Raw genomic sequence first — 19,125 nt, 5'->3', positions numbered from 1 at the left:
GCTGCTGCAGACCTGCAGAGCTCAGCACGTCTTGTTATGAACATTCAAGTCACTTCAGAATATAACTTTAGATTGTATCCACCTCTCAGTAAGTCTTTCTTTGGCCTGCTTTGGGTTCATTTATTCAGTTTTACACAAATGTCTGGTGTTGTTTTAAAACGCCGGCTTTCTGATAGTGGTGAGTACTGGTAATGCACCCATTTTTGGGATTTAAGAAAATGAATTCCCCACAATTCTAGGTTGCTCTTGGCAATCAGCATTGCCATTCCCAATGGTTTCAGGCTACTGTGTGGGTAGTCCAATGGGGTTTTAGGCAGTGCCCTTCTGTGCCCATAACATCGGCAAAAATGGGTGGCAGCCTATTCTTCATGCATTTCCCTGGGCATTTTCTGGGAAGCTCTGGCCATCATGATGTTTTCAATGCCAGTACTGCACAGTTTTTGAGGTAGGGCTCGGATGCATGGGTAAAAACATCCTACAACATATAAGGCAACCAATGCTCTCACATCTGCCTCCCTAGTTGAACAACACTGTATCTCAAGTGGGTTGCGCTCCTCCAAGAGGCTGGACAGCTTTAGGCAGGAGACAAAACTGGCACACAAGATACAAATTAGGAAAGAGGCATCCCTCTAGCTATTTCCCTACCTAATTGAACACAATCTCAGCACCAATCCATACCATGCCCATGCTCTTTAAGTTCAGTAAGGGACCCAGGACCTTACTAGTAAGTCAATACTGAGGTGCCACCTAGTCTCCTTGCATAACTACATCATATCCCCATGTCTGGAACAACCCATGCCACATATTGTAATGCCCCCTCCGTATATATGACTTTCAACAACATGTGCAGCACTCTGTTGCTTCCGAGCTAGGTGCATGCTAAATAAAACCCCAAGTACAAAACCCCATATACAAATATGTAAATAGTAAACTTGATGTGATGAATAGGACAGGACATCATCATTTAAATTTTATTTTTATATATTTATTAGGCAATTAAGATATATTTTTGAACAGTAATGCATTGACATAATACATAACAGGTGACAGAGACATATCTCAAGTAGGCCTGCTATAAACGTCACAATAGGTATACATAGTTTGCCACCTAGTGATAGCGTACTTATAGTGGGACATCAACCTGGATCAGTGACTAGGGAACAGACATAAATAAGATGCCTGAAAGACCTGGCAAACTCCTGGCCAATGATGAGCCTCCCATGTATCATGTCATGGATAAGGTAATTGCTAACCTAATGCTTATGTAAAAATTGAGCATCTCTGTGTGCTTTGGGATCACCAATCCGAGTTCTGACACAATCCAGGTGGTCGGCAATGCCCTTCAGATTGCTCACAGAGGGAATTCATGCCTCTTATTCTTGCTGGATCCCTCAACTGCGTTCAACACATTTCATCTTCACATTCTACTCAACCTCTTTGCCCACAGGACATGCTTGTCTGGTTTACATCATAGCTATCTGGCATACACCAGGCTTCAAGATGGTCTCCCTCGGGTCTGAATGCCACTCTGCCACCTATAGAAACCCTTTATTCTCTCCCTAGTCATCTTTAACCTCTATAGTGAACTGTTGGGCTCACTACTAGATGATACAACATCTCGATACACCAGTACACAGATGATACACAGTTGTACCTCAGAGTCAAGGGCCCATAGGATATCGCTCACCTTTGCCCCATGTCTTGCAACCATTCAAATGAGGATGTCAATTACCTACTTAAAATCTAACCTCAACAAGGCCTAATTCATTCTCCTGGACCAACCCTCTAAGCAGGTAATGATGGTACGGTATACCCAATGTGAAACCGAATGCACTGTCAGACGTTTAACCTATTCCTGTTCAAAATTCTATATATACTGCCTTCTCATTTTAACATTTTGCTTGACAGTATCATATTAGGTATGAGAAAAGGAATTCAGATGTGGTGACTCTGGTGGACTGTTTGATGAAAAATATATCATTAGCCTCCAGGTACAGACCTCTGAGTCCTAGCGGGAATTACATTCAAGCCTAGCAAGGCATACAAGGCAGTGAGAAATATGTTGATAGTCTCCCCACACAATTATGCAGAGGACAATGTTGTGTATTGAGGCATCTTTTGTTGAAATGCGTGAGCACATTTTCAAATATCTGCCATATTTATATTTTTCTGGCTCCTGGGAGAAGCCACTCTCAGCCATATTCTGGTGAAGTGAATTAAATACTGGTTCTTTGATTGTGTCACTGTTTTGTACAAACGTCATGCAAATCCCCATAACTATACTTAGGCATTCAGCCTGATTCAATTTTTGAGATGTGTTATTTAAGGTGTATATAATACAAATAACATTTATTTTTCGCATGCACTCCATGCACAAGTAACAACCCTGCATGTCCCCAATGGCAGGGTGTGATCAATCAAAACAGTTAATGCCGATAAAGAGCTAGTGGGCTTCCTCTTCAAGATTATTTGTAAAGCATTGAGAGGAACACCTTTGTAAGCCCACGCGCCCCCAAGCAGGACAAAAGGGCTTAGCCTCTTGATTTACAAATCCAAACCTATTTGAATTGCTACTGAATTCCAAATGCTTCCTCTTCATTATGGCTGCCAGATTGCCAACCTCGTTGTTTGCTCTGTGGCCCTAAATGGGTTTTAATGTCAGTGACCAGCAACAATAAGTCATGACCCACAAATCCACCCAGGTGGAATTGGCATGCCCATGTGTGGGGTATAATCTCCTGCTTTTTCCATGTAATGTAAGATATATTTATGCACACAATGGTTCAATGGATCTAGTTAAGTTGATGGCCAGTGGTGTTTGAATAAATATGCTCACTGCAGCTTTGTCATTTTTCAGAAACACTGATATAAATATTACATTATTCTACTTGGGAAAAGCATGGTGAGTACAGTTGCCTGGTGGGAAATTGTACAAAGCATGGCACACAATCCTTCTACCTCCACAATCCCATCAAGCCATTCTGCAAATTGTCACAGACTGAGAGATCAAAAGATAACTTACGGCTTAAGTATGGCTTTTGCCAACATATTTTGTTTTGTACAAAACACATGGGGATGTTACTCCTTGAAGGACTGTTAGAGAGAATGGAGAAGGCAACAGAGGAAACAAATGTTTGTACAAATCAATACCAATTTTTGAAAGGATTGAGCTTCGTAGTGCAAATATGCAAATCTATGCAGGTGTCCTCATAAGGTTTAACTTCCCTGAAGTATTTTATGCAAAGTCACTCACAGTTCTTTGGGGGTTTCGAATCCTGAACCCCTGTGTCACTGACAAATGCTGGTGCACATGCACAGTGGTTTCTTCAAATAACAGTTGATGTCTACCCCATGTGGCATGTGATGATTGTAAGGCACAGTTATTGCATAGCCCACCCCCCGGCCAGTAGTGATGTTGACGATGGACAATGTGGGGTCAGGGGTTAGCCGAACAAGTGAGGATCTTGTCTTCGAGCCACAATCTGTTGTTTGGTGTGCAGAATATATTGAGCATGCTAAGATCAGGTTTTTCCTGCACCACCTTGATTTGGTCCTGAGCTCTCCCCGTTTTGCGTGGGGTTCACCTCTGGGTATTTTAACAAGTCTCTTTTACCAGTGAGCCCTCCAAGTTCGTTTTTTTATGCCCTTTTTGCTCATTTATTAGGGTTGGTATGTGCCATTTGATTACAGAATAAAGCTCCCCACTGGGATACACCTTTGTTTCTCATTTCTCTCAGAAAATCATAATTATTTTCCTTGGTGAACTTGCCAGTCCTGCTAGAATAAATACTTTGGGCTCTGTCAAACCTCTCTCATTCTGGCTTCTGTTTTCTTGCTTCATTTAAGTCTTCTGACTGTGACTGTAGCCCTACCAGTCTTCTGGACCAGGTAAGCAAGTCTTTTACCGTTGTTAGCTCTGATGCCCTACCACACCCCAACTCTAACACCACAAGTCTCAACTTTCACCTCTGACTACCCTTTTACATCTTTGCCTGCTCTGGTCTCTGATATGGTTTCTCATATTATTTCGCATATGCTTTCTGCTCTATCCCTCAGTGTTCTCGAACCACACACCCTGGTGGTTCTGGGTGTCTATGTGCCCCCTTTTATATTCTATCTCTCTGGGTACTTGAAATGATGATGGTTGAGTTATGAATCCTATGTAGGTTTATTGATTTTAGCACAGCATTTGTAACTGGTTGTAGGACCCTCCTCCTTCCCACGTGTGGCTGTAACATTTGACCTACTTTTGCTAGGTTCACAGCTGCAGGGGCCAAAGCTACAAAAGCTAGGGCAGACATTTTGTAGTCAGTTGCAAAATCAATAATGCATCTGTTGAATTAAAGCAGCGTGATGAACCAGTGTTTAGTTTTATGACAACAGATGGTTCTGTTGATACCAGGGGTGAATGATGCATGTATTTCAAGATACATTTTACAGTAAAATGTGCTGCACAAAATGATGTATTTAAATTGACAAATGGGTGAAATCTTGGTCCAATTAAAAACAAATGCAGATTTAGATTCCACAAGAAGACACGGACCATATGCATATAAGCATAATTTATATGAAAATGTATGGTTTATTAATCTTCATATTTTAATAACTATTATGCTTCAAGCCACAAAACATAAATGATGTCTACGGATTCAGAATGCTCTTGTGCATCTGAATGTGAAATTCTGGTTAACATCATGTGTGCATACTGGGAATTATAAAACAAAATACATATTCCAGACAAATTCCGGTTACACGTTCTTGAGGGAACGGCTACCTCATAGCTACCCCATCCCTTTATGACACAGAGAATTAAATAGACCAATTGATGCAAGGAGGTGGACCCTTGTGTGTGCGAATAAGTGAATTGAACCTATCCCAGGCGCTGTCCAAACAAAACATGATGTGTGAAATGCTGCTGCCTGGTTGGTGTTATCTGAGTTTTTAAACTCAAACACAGCAAAGAGAGCAACATTTCTGGAAAGCAGAAAAAAGAGAGTCAGTTCAAAAAAGCAAATCGGGGCTCCAACTTTAAGTATCTTAAGGAAAATCTCCTTACGAGGGCTTTTTCCAGATGCAACTGAAAGCAGAGGCTTTTCCCAAGACAAAACCAGATTACCTGAGTGGGATTTTGGGAATAGGCAAAAAGGCTGAGGGGGTCATTACGACCCTGGAGGTAGCCATGCCGCTATTTGCGGCATGGCTACCGCAATTCCGGGTACCGGGTCTGGGTTCCTGGAATGAGGAAATACCGGGCCATTCCAACCTTGGAGGGCCCGGTATTTCCCCATTCCAGGAACTCATCCCCATTCCCATTCGAGCCCCCATAGGGCTCAATGGGAATGGGGAGCATGCTAACAACGGGCCCATTAGTGACGGGCCTGTTGTAAGCATGCTGGTCTGCTCGCGGGACCCGCTAAGGAGACCTCGTAATGAGGCAGTAGGTGGTTAACGGGGCCGGCAGGTCTACCGGCCACGTTAACCCCTTACCGCCAGGGTCATAATGACCCACTGAAACTTTTTGATGCCCCTACCTATTCTGGGCCTTTGATAGACCAAATAAATATGAGTTAAATTTTCCCAGAACATTTGGACAAAATATTTCATTAAATCCTAGATAGCAATTAAACATATTTTGGGGGATCCCTGTTTACAAACTATGTCACCAGAAGGGGGAATATAGCACATGGTGTAGGCGTTTTGTGATTGATAAATACATTGAAACCCTGAGTAGTTTCACCATAACAAGGGTTTTCTTCATCAATTTGTTTTCTTTTGAGATCTTCAATATCCTGAACATATAATTGAATTGTCGAATGACATACCTTTGTGACTGATGTTTTCCATAGTTAATTAATTAATTTACATACAGTCCTTAATGAACATGTTTAACTGAGGTGTAGCTAGAGCAGGCCTCATTACTAGAGAAAAGCAAGAGAGTTAGGTGCCACTGGTCCAGAATTCCCAAAAGAAATAACAACAACAAAAAGTATTGCTGAACCCAAACCTTCAAATTAATTGTAACCAAGCTCACCTAATTTTAGACTTTAATCAGTTCTAGAATAAGAGAACCATATCTTTAACCAATATTGTTCTCTGCTACCATCGCTTACTGATGGTTTCAGAGAAAAGTAAGTGAATTGTTTAATTCCAAATAGGACCATAGGTTTTTAAATTAGGGCACATCCTTTAATTTCTTGATTTATTTGATTTATTATTTTCAATAAAACAACATTGATCAAGAACAGCCTGTTTCATTACCCACATTATGGGGTGGGATTGTTGTGGTGGGGTCTATTAGATCAGGACCATTTCTCTGTAATATACAAACAACCTAAATAGTCAATATGCATAGCATATATAGATCGCACTGCATTGCAACATTTACAGCAGAGCTTCTTTGAGGCTTACTTGCAAAATAAAGGAATGCACTGTATTCTACTGTATCATATCATTTTGCAATCTAAGTGAAGGCTCGATGATTGACAAGAACAGAAACCTTTATTGAAGCTATACAATAATAAGCATAGATCAAACAAAAGCTCTGTCTACTGGTCACTTTCGGGTGCCTGGTCCTTGTAGAACGTTTATTTTAGCAATGTGTTTCTCATCTCATTCTGTGCAGTAGTCTGTGCTAGAATTTTCTCAGCAAGGGGTTGCAATAAATGTGGATTTTTGCAGGGGTACATGTTCCTTTGTTTATAATGCAACATTTTCCAAGAAGACCGCTCACCAGGTCAAGCACTGGCCGTGGGCAGCTGTGTATGACCCGCGGTGACCCACCAAAGACTGACTCATCTTTTCATCTTTCTAAGTGGAGACACTTAAACCTTTACATAAGGTAATTTTGGAAAGGGGGAAGTAATCCAGCGCATACATAAATTATAAATTGCTCAGAGCAGCACATTATATACCATTAAAAGCAAACAGGGAGTTTGTTAAGCTTGTGCTCTATCTAACAACAGCTTGTGCCCCAGAGCAGGCCAGACCAAGCATATCACATCAGCCTGGGGCCCCACACATGCCACTGTAGAGCATGTGTCCCTGCTTAAAGTGAACGTCATTTAACTTGGGCGTTAACTACTTTGCAAAGGGGCTCATGAAAAACAGAGTTAGGCTGCATGTGGATGGTTGCTAAGCAACTGAAAGCTATTCAGGACCTTGCTGGCTGGCTGTTACTCTCTGTCTCATTGTATCGTACTAGTGTATTTACTGCAATCGGCTGGGAAAATGAGCTCTGCAGGCAGAGGTAAACAAAGAATTGTATTGTAATTTACAAAATATAAAAATTATAAAAAAAAAGTATCTATGGGTTGATTACCAGGAAACCCCTGTTTGTAGTTCACATGCCTGTACTCCAACCTGAGTCTTTGTGCATACTTGCTGGGCACATGCATCGTCTTTCCTTGCACATGCCTGTGTTCTCTGCATCAAATTCTTAACAAGACGGTGCTGTTGTATGTCACTAAAGGCTGCCCCATTGATCTGGCACTAGACAATAAAAGGAAGCCATTCTCACCAGTTTAGACACCTTTGCTTTTTGTCCTGACATGTGGCACCCTTTAAAGTGTAAGGACTTAGGCACTTTGCAACTCCACCCCCTGGTGATAGCACGGCACAGGTGCTGGTGCTGTCGTCATGCTTCACAAAACAGTGAACATTTCCTCATCATTACCTTACCCCATTTGTTTCATTTAAGCTTTTCTGAATGACGGGTAGATTTGCAATCACATACCGTGAAGCATTTCGCACAGAGTTTGAGTAACCACCGGATAGTGTTACCGAGAGAAAATTGGTGACCTAAGACTGACTTTTCTTTTAGGCATATGGCAATCTCTAAAAGAAGGGGTGTGGAAATCAAGATAGAAAGGCACAATTATTTTGAAAGCATACCTGGGATTTCAAATGGGGTTGGGATCAGTGTACTCTGAGCTGTATTCGCTGAATTGAATTAAAAATGGCTTATCAAAAACTAGCAAGGGTGACAGGTAACAGTGCTTCAGTGAATTACATATATTACATTTACTTACATTTTACATCAAATAATATATTATATTATATCATATTATATTATAAATGTTTTCTTTCTTTTTATTGTTTAACTGTATTTTACAAGTTTTTACAAATTCCCACTTTGGTAATTCTGTAATTCTGTAAGTCTGTAGTTCTATGTTCTTTATTTCAATTTCCAATTTCCAAGTTGGAGCTAAAGCCCCTTCGTTGACAGTTTGTCTAGTTCTAGACTCTCCAGAAAGTTCTCCACAGCAATCACTGATCTCCTGTTAGACCCATTCATTAAATATGACCAACAATAATCTTCTTCCAGACTACAAAAATGGGTGTAGAGGTGGCTTAAGTGGGTCCTGCGATTTGAGGATAGTCCTGGACATGTGAGGATCAGATGTTTTCAGGTTTCCAAAGTGTTTGGCTCTTCACAAAAACGACATGAGGTTTCGTTGGTTTTGTTTCTAATAACCAACATTTCTTTGGTTTTCAGGGTATTGAACCTGGCTCGCATGAAAGTTGAATGGATCCTTTTGTTTGGAAATTTCAATACGACTAAAGGTGCATTCAGTTTTTGGGCAAAGAGTGGTAAATGTGTTGTGAGCTTATAGTTTGTGGGCTTCTCCAGACTATGACACCAGTCAGAGGTTTTGTCGGATTATTCTGGAGTTCAACTGCCGTACTTCCGATTTTTTCCAGCAAGGCTACATTTTTTCTGGCCCAATTATATTATATTAGTCTGGTGCTTGCAACATGTACACCTTTTACTATGATACTTAAATTTGTTTTATTTTATTTACCATTGGCAAGCTCAGACAAAATGTGTCTGGTGTCTTATCAGGCATTGGAACCTTGAGCGCAAGCTTATCCTAAATTCTCATGATTGTGCTGCTATTAGCAGAGCAGTTCTTCACTCCCTGAATCACATCACATTGATGCACATGGATTATATTGGGCAAACGAATTAACAATGTGGTGTGCATTTCTTTCATTCTGAGACTGTGAAAGCTTGCCCTCAACAACATAGAAGAGTTTATTATTGTCAGTAGATAGACATAAATGGGTGTGACAAACTAGAGTGCTCCATTTAGCTGTTTCAAGAGCGAGTGAGCTACATTAAGATCAATAACATAACAGGTTTAGCTCCATTCTGAAGCTGGCAGATGCTGGCTTTTCAGTGGCAAACTGGATGTGCCAGAGACATGACTGTGTCCTTAAATTACATGCTTCCAGGAACGGATCAGGTCCGAACAGGTGGGATATTCCCTCACATGTGTTAAAAACACTCCATGCTGTGGGGCATGGCTATTTCTGGTCCCAGAGTCTAGCATTATTATGATATACTGTGTCTGGCTTTAAGAGTACTATAAAATGCATGTACAATCTTTCAAAATGGAGTTTGGAAGCAGAAGGAAACCACACTGAACAGCGAGATTAATTATATATGGAACCTTGAACCTATGTCTAAAGTTCAAGGATTTGTATTACTACCTACAAGCCATCAAAGATTCCAATGAGCAACCAGCTAAGGGTCGAGTTTCATGCAGGAATTTTAGCATCTCTCAGTCTCAAGGCTTGATATGATATGATAGGTTAACCTGTGTTGCTCTGTGTCATCTTGCTTTCAAGGCGAGCATGTTGCCCCTGAGCTATCCTCCCGAGAATATAAATTCCAATAAATTCTTCACATGTGCTCCCCCCATGGACATTCAAGTGTGGTGCAAGCCTGACATTTAAAAACAAAAATAATTTGAGCAGCACTGGTGTATTTGATCCTGACATGGATGGCATAGCATTGTTATCCCAATGAATCAAAGGATGATTGACCTTGACTTGGATTCATTGCATTTTCAATCTGGATTCGGAGGCTTCTTCAGACCACCACAGTTGTTTACATCTGGAGCAAGCTTTCCAGTGCACCCATTACAAAGAATACAAGTGGAAAAGTAATTACAAATATTTTACCTAAATAAACCCCTGATAGCCCAGCCTGCTTGGTTGGGCGACTTATAAAAATATCTCTGCAGGCCTACGCCCTTTGAGGAAGGGCTTGTCGATCAAATAATTTTTTAATGGCATTGATGACTTCCTTGTTCCTCAGACTATATATGATAGGATTTAGAACCGGAGAGACTATAGCGTACATGGCAGACACTACCTTGTCAGCCTCCAGCTTGCCACTGAATGCAGGCCGTACATACGTGTAGATGACGCCACCGTAAAATATGCTGACTACAGTCATATGTGAGGCACAAGTAGAGAAAGCCTTTTTCTTCTTATCGGCAGATCGGATTTTTAGAATGGTGGATATAATGTAGCTGTAAGATACAACAGTCAAAAGAAAACAGATCATTCCCAGTAGGACATCTGCTGCCACAATCACCATATCATTCACAAAAGTGTTTGAGCTGGCAAGCTTGAGCACCGGGGGGATCTCACAAAAGAAGTGATCAACGGTGTTGTCTCTACAGAAAGACAGTTTTAATATGAGACTAGTGTGTATCAAGGAATTTACACATCCCACCACCCAGGCAGCACCCGCCAGAACCGCGCACGCCATCCTGTTCATGATGACTGAGTACCGCAAAGGGAAGCAGATTGCAACATAGCGGTCATATGCCATTACTGTCAGAAGAACAAGCTCGGTGCTGAGGGCTGAAGTAAACAGATAGAGTTGAGCAACGCACCCGTTGTAGGAGATGGCCAGTCTGTTCATGATAAGGATGTCCAGCATTTTTGGTATGGCAGCGGTTGTACAGCAGATATCCAGCACTGAAAGGTTGATTAGGAAGAAATACATTGGTGTGTGAAGGCGGTGGTCTGCGCTGATGATGATGGCGATGAGGACATTGCCCACTAAGGCCAACATATATATGAGTATGAAGATAAAGGAAAGCGTGGGCTCAAGACTTGGATGCTTCGAAAGACCAATTAGAAGGAATTCCTTGAGGTCTGTCTGGTTCATATCTTCTGCACAGGAAAAGTGTGACTGGGAATGAAGAAACATGAATGAATGATGACACGGACATTAGCAGTCTGATTGATAAATCGTATACATAACCTGATGCTTAAAACTGCAGCAATAAATGTATGCATATTGTAGAATCTATCTATGCTTCATCCAGCCTAGTTAGCAGCCACATATTTGGCTGTCAACTGTGTTACCTTCGTTTGTCTCCACATTTCATACATGCCCTTCTATTTGCTGTACTTTAATAGGTAATGACTGGTTATTGTTGCATATGCTGCTAGAGAATTTGATGCCAAACAATATTTATCCAGGGATCTAGCATTTTCGCATACCACTTTGATGTTTAACCAGGGCATGATGCATACAATCCTTGGATGAATATAACATTGATCATGCATATTTTCATAAGTATGGTCAGATGCACCATATAACTGTATTTACTCATGTGTCAGATACATAATGCAAGGAAGGTTTGCTGGCAGAACGTAACGTGCATGATGAATGGGGAAAAGCATAACATGTGGTGTTGTACAAGTGAGGCATCTGTATTTCCGTATTGCACGTGCTCTGAAAGAGACACTGCCATGGAGAAGGTGCACCATTTCCGAACTAGGTTAATACCTTAGTCATGGCAGGAAATCTTTGCAACAGCCTTTTCTTCTGAAACGTTTGCACTTCAAGATGAATGGGTGGTTTTCCCTGGCAGATGGTTTCTTCTACAGGCTTCCTCAAAAATCCAGAAATACAAACCAGGAACAAAATAAGGGTTCATGTTTAAAGAAGAGTTTAAGTAAGACACATGTCAGAGTATTTGACCTCTGTAGCATAGCAAGTAACATGAACATACATAATATATGGGCCTGGTTCTGTTGAGGAGCAGAACTCATGCTTTCTCTACTGGACATTGCCTGGCCTTCATTCTATGTTTCCTAAATGTCAGATGAAGTGTGGCTGCATAATCTGCCTCAGCTTGGCTCTGTTTCTTTTTTCCTGTCCTCACTCCCCACCACCACTTGCTCACCTTCCTCCAGTCCTACACCCACGACCTTCCGCAACACACTTCATGTGTGTTCTCTTGCCTCGCTAACCTGATTGTCTTTTGAATTATCAGCCCCCATCCGTGCCACCATAAAAGTGGAAAGGGGCTCTCTTTCTTAAGACACTTTTCAATTTTTCCCATTCCAACTTGGTTTGTGCAGAAAATGTACTTCCAGAACATTCACTCGGAAGTGTATTTTCATTCAATTCATTTGAGAGCATTATTTGCCCTTCACTTGCCACAGGGGCCATCAATATTACATTTTAACACAGGCGATATGGAATAACTGTCCAGCATGAAATTCAATATTGGCAAAGAATAACACATGTTAAACATGAAGCTGGACACTCAAAACAATGCAATAGTGCTATACAAGAAGCACATGTTTATAATATTTAACAATATCTAGGACTTCTAAGATACTAAGTTTTGTATTTGTATTTTATTGTTCATATAGCGCTTTACTCCAAAGCTCTTTACAGCAAAACAACCAGAAAACATCAAACATGGAACATAGAAGCAATAAAATATACATGAATCAAACCAGAAAAACAGCATGTAGAACAATTTGCATTTGGGAAGGAAGAGAAGAGGAGAGATATGGGAAGGAGAAAAGGGAAAGTGAAAAGGGAGTAGAGAGTGTACAAGCGAGGGTGGAGATCATTGGGCAGACAGGGAGAGATAAGGATCAGGAAGATGGAGTGGGGAGGAAAAAGAAGAGGAGGAAGGGGAGAGAAGTCAGAGAGGGAGGTGAAGAAGGAGTGATTTTAAGGAGGAACGGGAGGAGGAATAGGTGGACATGGAGCAGATAGAGAAAGGAAGGGAGTTCTAATGTAGGGGGCAAGGAGCGGAAACGAGAAGAGGCACAAGGAGGTGGGGGAACAAAGAGTAAAAAGAGATCAGCAGAGCGTATGGAGCAAGAGGGGGCATAGAAGGAGAGAAGAGAGGAAAGGTAAGGAGAGGCAAGGTCATGAAGAGATCAAAAAACGAGACAAAGGAAGTGGAATTTAAGTTGGAAGTGGAATGGAAACCAGCCTCGGTTGGAAGGTGAATTGGAGATGAAATCGTGGGGCGAGAGAATACAGAGGGTACGGATGGCAGAGTGGTAGAGGGATTTAAGGGGGGCGAGATGGGAGGAGGGGAGACCAAAAAAGAGAGAAGAACAGTAGAAGAAGTGAGAAAAGGTGATGGAAGAGATTGTGAGAGAGGAACAGACTTTACGGATATTAGAGAGGTCATAGCGACAAGAGCGAGTAGTATGGGAAATGTGGTAAATAAAGGAAAGGGACGAGTCAAAGTAGATTCCTAGATTCCAGGCATGAGCGGAGATGGGAAGATCAGCTGGGGGTAAATGAATGGAAGGAGGGCGGGAGGCAGGAGGAAGTGTGTTGGAAGGGAAGAAAAGGACTTCAGTTTTGTCTGTATTGAGAGAGAGAAAATGCGATGATATCCAGTTTTTAATGGCAGTGAGACAGGAGGAGAGTTTAAGATGAAAGTCAGGGGTGAAGGAAGAGAAGGAGAGGAACAGTTGAGTGTCATCCACATAGAAATGGTGAGAAAAAAGAGGAGATGAGAAGAGCGAGAAGCGAAGTATAGAGAGAGAATAAGAAGAGTCCGACGACAGAACCTTGGGGAACGCCATATTTCAGAGGGAAGGTGGAGAAGGTTTGACCGCCCCAAGAGAGAGCGAATGAACGGTTGGACAGGTAAGAGGAGAGCCAGCTAAGAACTGAGTCTTTGAAGCCAAAGGAGGAAAGAGTATTGAGAAGTAAGGGGTGATGGACCGTATCAAAAGCAGCGGAGAGGTCAAGGGGGACAAGGATTGAGGATTGCTTAGCTGCACATATTGTATCTTGATAAATAAACGCACATCATTGGAAGATCATTCTAATTCCTATTGACTTTGGCACTGAGAGGCTGATTGTGCTATTGTTACAATGTATCCTTGTGGCGTACTTAGGCAAAAGTACCGAAGTTTCTTTGGACACTTGCAGCCTCAGTCTCTTTTTCTTTGCAATATCAATTAGCAAGCGCAGTGGACTCTAAGTGATTTTTTGCCACAAGTTTTAACTTATGTGTTTATAAGTGGTCTACAGATGTATTGTTTTCGACATTTTCCCTGTGTTCTCAAAAGAATTTTTGTAAGGATTTTCGAATTTTGTAAAACAAATATGTTTCAAAATAGGTCTAGGTGGAGGAAGTAATGCAACAATATTTGGCGTGTTAGTTAATTGGTACCTAACAATAAAGTTAATTTATAAACCAATCCATGCGTAAGAACAACACAAAAATAAGGAATGCAGATTGGTTTCTAAATTAACCCCCGCAGCCCCTGCAGCCTTTTTACTTTCTTCTTTTCTTTTTTTGTCAGGCAGTTGCGGCGTTGTCCCCCGCAACTCCTGCTCACTATACTGTATAGTATGGTGAGCAGGGTGTTGCGGGGGACAACCCCACAGCCCCTGCAATAAATATATTTTTTTTTACCTACCTAAAATACATATCACCCAAGGTTTACACTTTTGGTTTTCGAACCTTTGGTGGTATGCATTTTCAGACTTTTTGTATAGGTCAGAAATTTCGATGCAGTCATTTTGGGCGAACCCATACTATGTTAGGGTTGCACACACAGAACCCAAGAAATGTTCCACCTGTTTTATATCTGCATATCCAGGATACAACTGTCCTCCCCAAGAGGTGAAGTAAGATCATCAGGTCATAGGGGTTTAGGCCTGAATGATGAAAGCCCAAGCTATTGCAAAAACTCACTTGAAATCTCTGAATCTGGCAGCAGTATTGGAAAGTCTTGGGATAATTCCCGGGCAATTGGGAACTAGGGTTGAGACTGCCAGCAATGGCACACTAGGACAATGTCTGCTCTCATTCTCTGACTGAACCAAAGGATCTTGGCTATTGTAGCAAAGGATGGCATGCACAATGTGATTTTGGGCCCCTAACATGAAGAAATACATCTCTGAAAAGTATAAATGGCTCTTGTTTTTCAGTTGAAATACTTCACAAGCTGATTGTTCTCCCTGGATGCAAATAGGTCCTGCTTAAAAGGACCCCTTCTTGCTTGGGCCTTTGAAACACAAAGTAGTCCTGCCTCCAGATGCTTGAGTCCTCTAGCTATCTGGACACCAATTTGTTGTCGTTTTTTTCAGATCCTCGAAGGAATTCATCCCGAACTTTGATCTCAGAGGGTAGAAAGAAAAAACTCCCAAAAGACTTATGCTGGATTTACCATTTTCCTTGGCCTGTTACCCCCCAACTTATTGATATATGTAACTGCTTATACATTGCCCAAAAGAAGACTTGCTACATAAATGACCTTTTGTGAATCGCCAAACAGAAAATTATCTTGCTAGCATCCCCAAACAATTGATGTGAATGCTGGACTTCTCTTGTGACCCTGCAACCCCAGTCCAGCATGCACAGTATCTTACCCACAACCATCCCAGACTGATTCTAACCATAGAATTAAACAAGGTGTGAATGTTCAAAGCTGTCGAATTTGTTAACCATCAGTTTATCTCAGACATTGCTTCTTTGGAAAGATGAACACAACCGGAGTACCTACACCTTTTTTTAATGCTGATGTTTAGCCTCTGGAGAGCCCTGTACTGAAAGGAAGCTGGGTATGCTGAATCAAAATTGAAAAGCACATTATATTTCTAGCCAACAAGCATAGATGTCAGAACAGGCATCCTTAGAGCATGTTTCAACCCCTGGCAATAAGCCTGACCCTGCTGAAAGAGAGACAGAGTAGTAGCTATGACATATATTGCAAGCCCAGAGAACTGTATTTTCGCGGCAGGAAATCCCTTCTCTATTCTCCCAGTTGACAGAAAAACTAGCCTTTTCAAAAGACGTACCATCAGCAACATATAGGAGAGAGTTTCCTTGGTTGACCTGGCCATGATTAGAAAATCATCTAAATAAATCAGGAAGTGATTACCTTTTGTATGAAGATATGCTGCCACCGGTCTTACCAGTGTCTAGAAACACAAGGGAGCTGAAGTTAAAATGAAAGGAAGAACTTTGAAGCAATAGTATCTTCCCTGTCAAGAAAGCTGGAGGAATTTGCTGTGCTCTTGACTAATGGGAATGGTTAGATAGGTGTATTTCAGATCCAATCAGACAATCTCTTTGTCACATAATTTCTCTTAGCTGGGCTATGGCAATACAACATTGAGGTCTTTCAGATGTAGTACTAGGACTTGCGCATCACCCCTCTTGGAAGCCAGATGCACCTCTCTATCACCTTCTTTCTAAGATTTCCTCCTTTTTCGGGGTGAGTACCCACATAGGTGGGTCTAATTGTAAGTGGAGACCTTGTAGCATCTGTAAGACCCATGGGTCCTACAAGATAGCTACACAGTTTTGGAAAGGTTGATGGATTTGACAGATTCAACACCCCAGTGGCAATCCCTTGTACATAGACTGACAACTTACCTTCAGGAATCAACCATGGTTAGATGCCCTCTGCCTCCTCTGCTCCTGAGAGATTGCCCGCTAAAGAGAAAAAAAGAGGATCCAGAGTTCTGCAATTCATGTCTTCAGCCCTGCTGTCTACAGATTAGCATTCTCTGAGATGCCTGGCCATTCCAGAACTCTCAGAAAAAAAATAACTTCATAATGAGGCTCTGGCCTTGTCTATAAGCGTTAAAGCAGTGACATATTTGCCGAACCCTCTAACAAAGTCATCCCCAAACAGGTTGCAACCTGCAGCTCCTGAGGTATTCAGCTAAATCACCTAATTTACTGTTGATGTTTATTAGTTTCCCTTTTCTCTCTCTTATGTCATAGATTTGGTCACATCCCACAGGAAGTGAAGCGACATCTGGGACCAGCTACTCATTTTCTCTGTATCTAATATGTTACCACCCCATCTTGGACTCTTGACCAACGTTTAAATATTTGGAGAAGAACATAGACATCATTATTTTGATTACTTGGGTCTGTGCAGCACTACCAGACAGGTTGGGATGCAGGATTTCTCCTAAATGCGGATATGCACTCTTGTATCAAATCTTACACCCAGTGCCCAATTAGCATTTTCACACACTGTCCTGTCTGAAGGGGTATCCACACCTTGTGAGAAAGAGGAGGGATAAAACAAGGCATCTCCCTAAGAACCTGAAAAGTCTGAGCCAACCAGGCTATTTTAGCCAGGTTGTGTACCTCCTTCCATGGAGAGGGGTCTGTTCATGAAAAGACAGAGGTCCTTAAGAGACACAGCTGCTGACATCTCTGCCCTGGAGTTTGTGTGACAGGGAAATCCACTGGATGTTACTTCTTCATGCTCTGGGTGTTTCTTCTTATCTTGGTCTTTAATTCACAAAGAGGACAACTTCACGCCACCCGAACTAACCACCTGAAGATCAAATCCGCCCCACCCAGGGTTTAGACTCTCAAGTCTGACAGTTGAGTTATATAGCGTGGTTGATGCTTTGGCTAATGCGTCATTGGTTACAGTGCTTGCTTGCAGATGTAGAAGCAGGCAGCATTTTACTTTAGGTCTCTGAACATGCATGAGTCTCGGACAGAGAAAAACTCCAGCCTTTGCTGTGACAAGTGATGCAGAAAACCGAGGCCATATTTATGAAGATTACACAGAGAAAGTGTTCATTGGTTTGCAGACACACAGGTTCCCACAGGCAATAAGGGTATGATTCAAACATTTGTCTGAGGCACAATTAAATTCGGGAACATACCTCACAATGAGAAAAAGGGCCTGCGAGCTCACCACGGTGAAGACGCTTCCTGGGTTCCTGTGATCCGAGAACTTGTACCTGTCTGTTTGTGCAATAAACAGCAGTAACTCTTTTTGCTCTTGTGTGTGTCTCATGCTCCTTTGGGGACGCGGGAGGAGTTGGGGCCTCCCCAACCCCGGAGGTCCGCGGACGGCCCTGCCGACCCCTGGGAAATTACCCTGACAAGTTGGAGGCACTGCTGAGATAGTGAGATAGACCACAGCGAGGCCGCTTGCATCAAGGTGGCCCGGTAACACGGCCCCCTCTGCTGTTGCCCCCTTTGGAGGACTGAAGGACCATTGCGGAACTGCGAGAAGACCGGACAGCGCAATCCAGAGATTGGCCGTCGGCAGCCGACTTCAGAAGTATCCTGCCTGCGGTTGGCGAGTGACCAGACGTGGTCCAGACGCGAGGGGAGGCAGCAAGCTGATTGGGAGGGGTGCCCGCAGTCAAATGGCACTGGCAGGCGAGAGTCCGATGTGAGTAATGCACACACAACCAGCAGTGTAATGTTGTGCAGGCATTGTAAGAGGGTGGCGGGTGGTTTTCACAGTGTGTTAAGAAAAGATTTTGGTCATTGAGCGGCGATCGATGTGTAAGGTGTAGCGGGGATCGGCACGAGGGCCGTCCCCTCTAGTGTTACAGAACAGGATGGGTGGGGCTTCAAGCGCCCACGTGTGACTGACGAATCGCGCTGATTGGTCTAGATGGTGGACACCTGTACAGGGGGTGTGGCATTTCTATGATTTGACGTTGTAGATCAATGAATGGATGAGGATCCCTATTGATTGAGTGTTTTAACTCAGTGAATAGATGACGTATTCCTGCAGGAGGTAGCTAGATTGTTTCTCAATGCGGAAGATAGTTGGCTGGTTAAATTCCCCTAGTGAGGGAGCGCATCACACGCGAGGCGACTCAATTTAATAACGAAGTGATTAATGAATACTCCACTCCAGGCATGGTGGGAAGACAGCTGTGGGGATTGTGGGGAATAGCATTGTCGGAAATAGCGCGCATTTCATTTTCTGTTATAATTTTTACGTACCGGTACCCATTGTAGTAGTAGGTGCATAGGGCACTGCAGTCTTTTTCAAGCGAGATCAGGGCAGAGACACAAGGTAAAAGGAGCGGTGAAGGGGAAGAGGCGGCCGTGCATGGAGAACGCCGGCATGTCCTCGATCACAGGGGTCACACTGAGAGGTGGTGCAACCAGGGGGAGGGGGAAGAGAAGGGTATACACTGCGCAGGCGGTGAAGGTAGAGTGGAAGGAGGAGGAGTCAGAAGTACGTTGCAGGTGCGCCGGGTAGCAACGGCGCAGGATAGGTGGGGTGGCTCAAATGCACACCACGCGGGGCACAAAG

At 42.6% G+C, this 19,125-nt stretch overlaps 1 protein-coding gene across 1 annotated transcript; it reads right to left on the bottom strand.

Moving 5' to 3' along the window:
• Window positions 1–10,030: 10,030 nt before the first annotated feature.
• LOC138514526 (olfactory receptor 13G1-like) lies at window positions 10,031–10,966 on the bottom strand. The gene has a single exon (XM_069629994.1). The coding sequence runs from the start codon at window positions 10,964–10,966 to the stop codon at window positions 10,031–10,033; it is 936 nt and encodes a 311-aa protein (XP_069486095.1).
• Window positions 10,967–19,125: the final 8,159 nt, after the last annotated feature.

Source organism: Ambystoma mexicanum, chromosome 12 (genome assembly GCF_040938575.1).
Source record: "Ambystoma mexicanum isolate Mex_15411 chromosome 12, UKY_AmexF1_1, whole genome shotgun sequence".
Lineage (NCBI taxonomy): Eukaryota > Metazoa > Chordata > Amphibia > Caudata > Ambystomatidae > Ambystoma > Ambystoma mexicanum.
The sequence above is the reverse complement of the archived record's forward strand: the minus strand, read 5'-3'. Positions and strand labels throughout refer to the sequence as shown.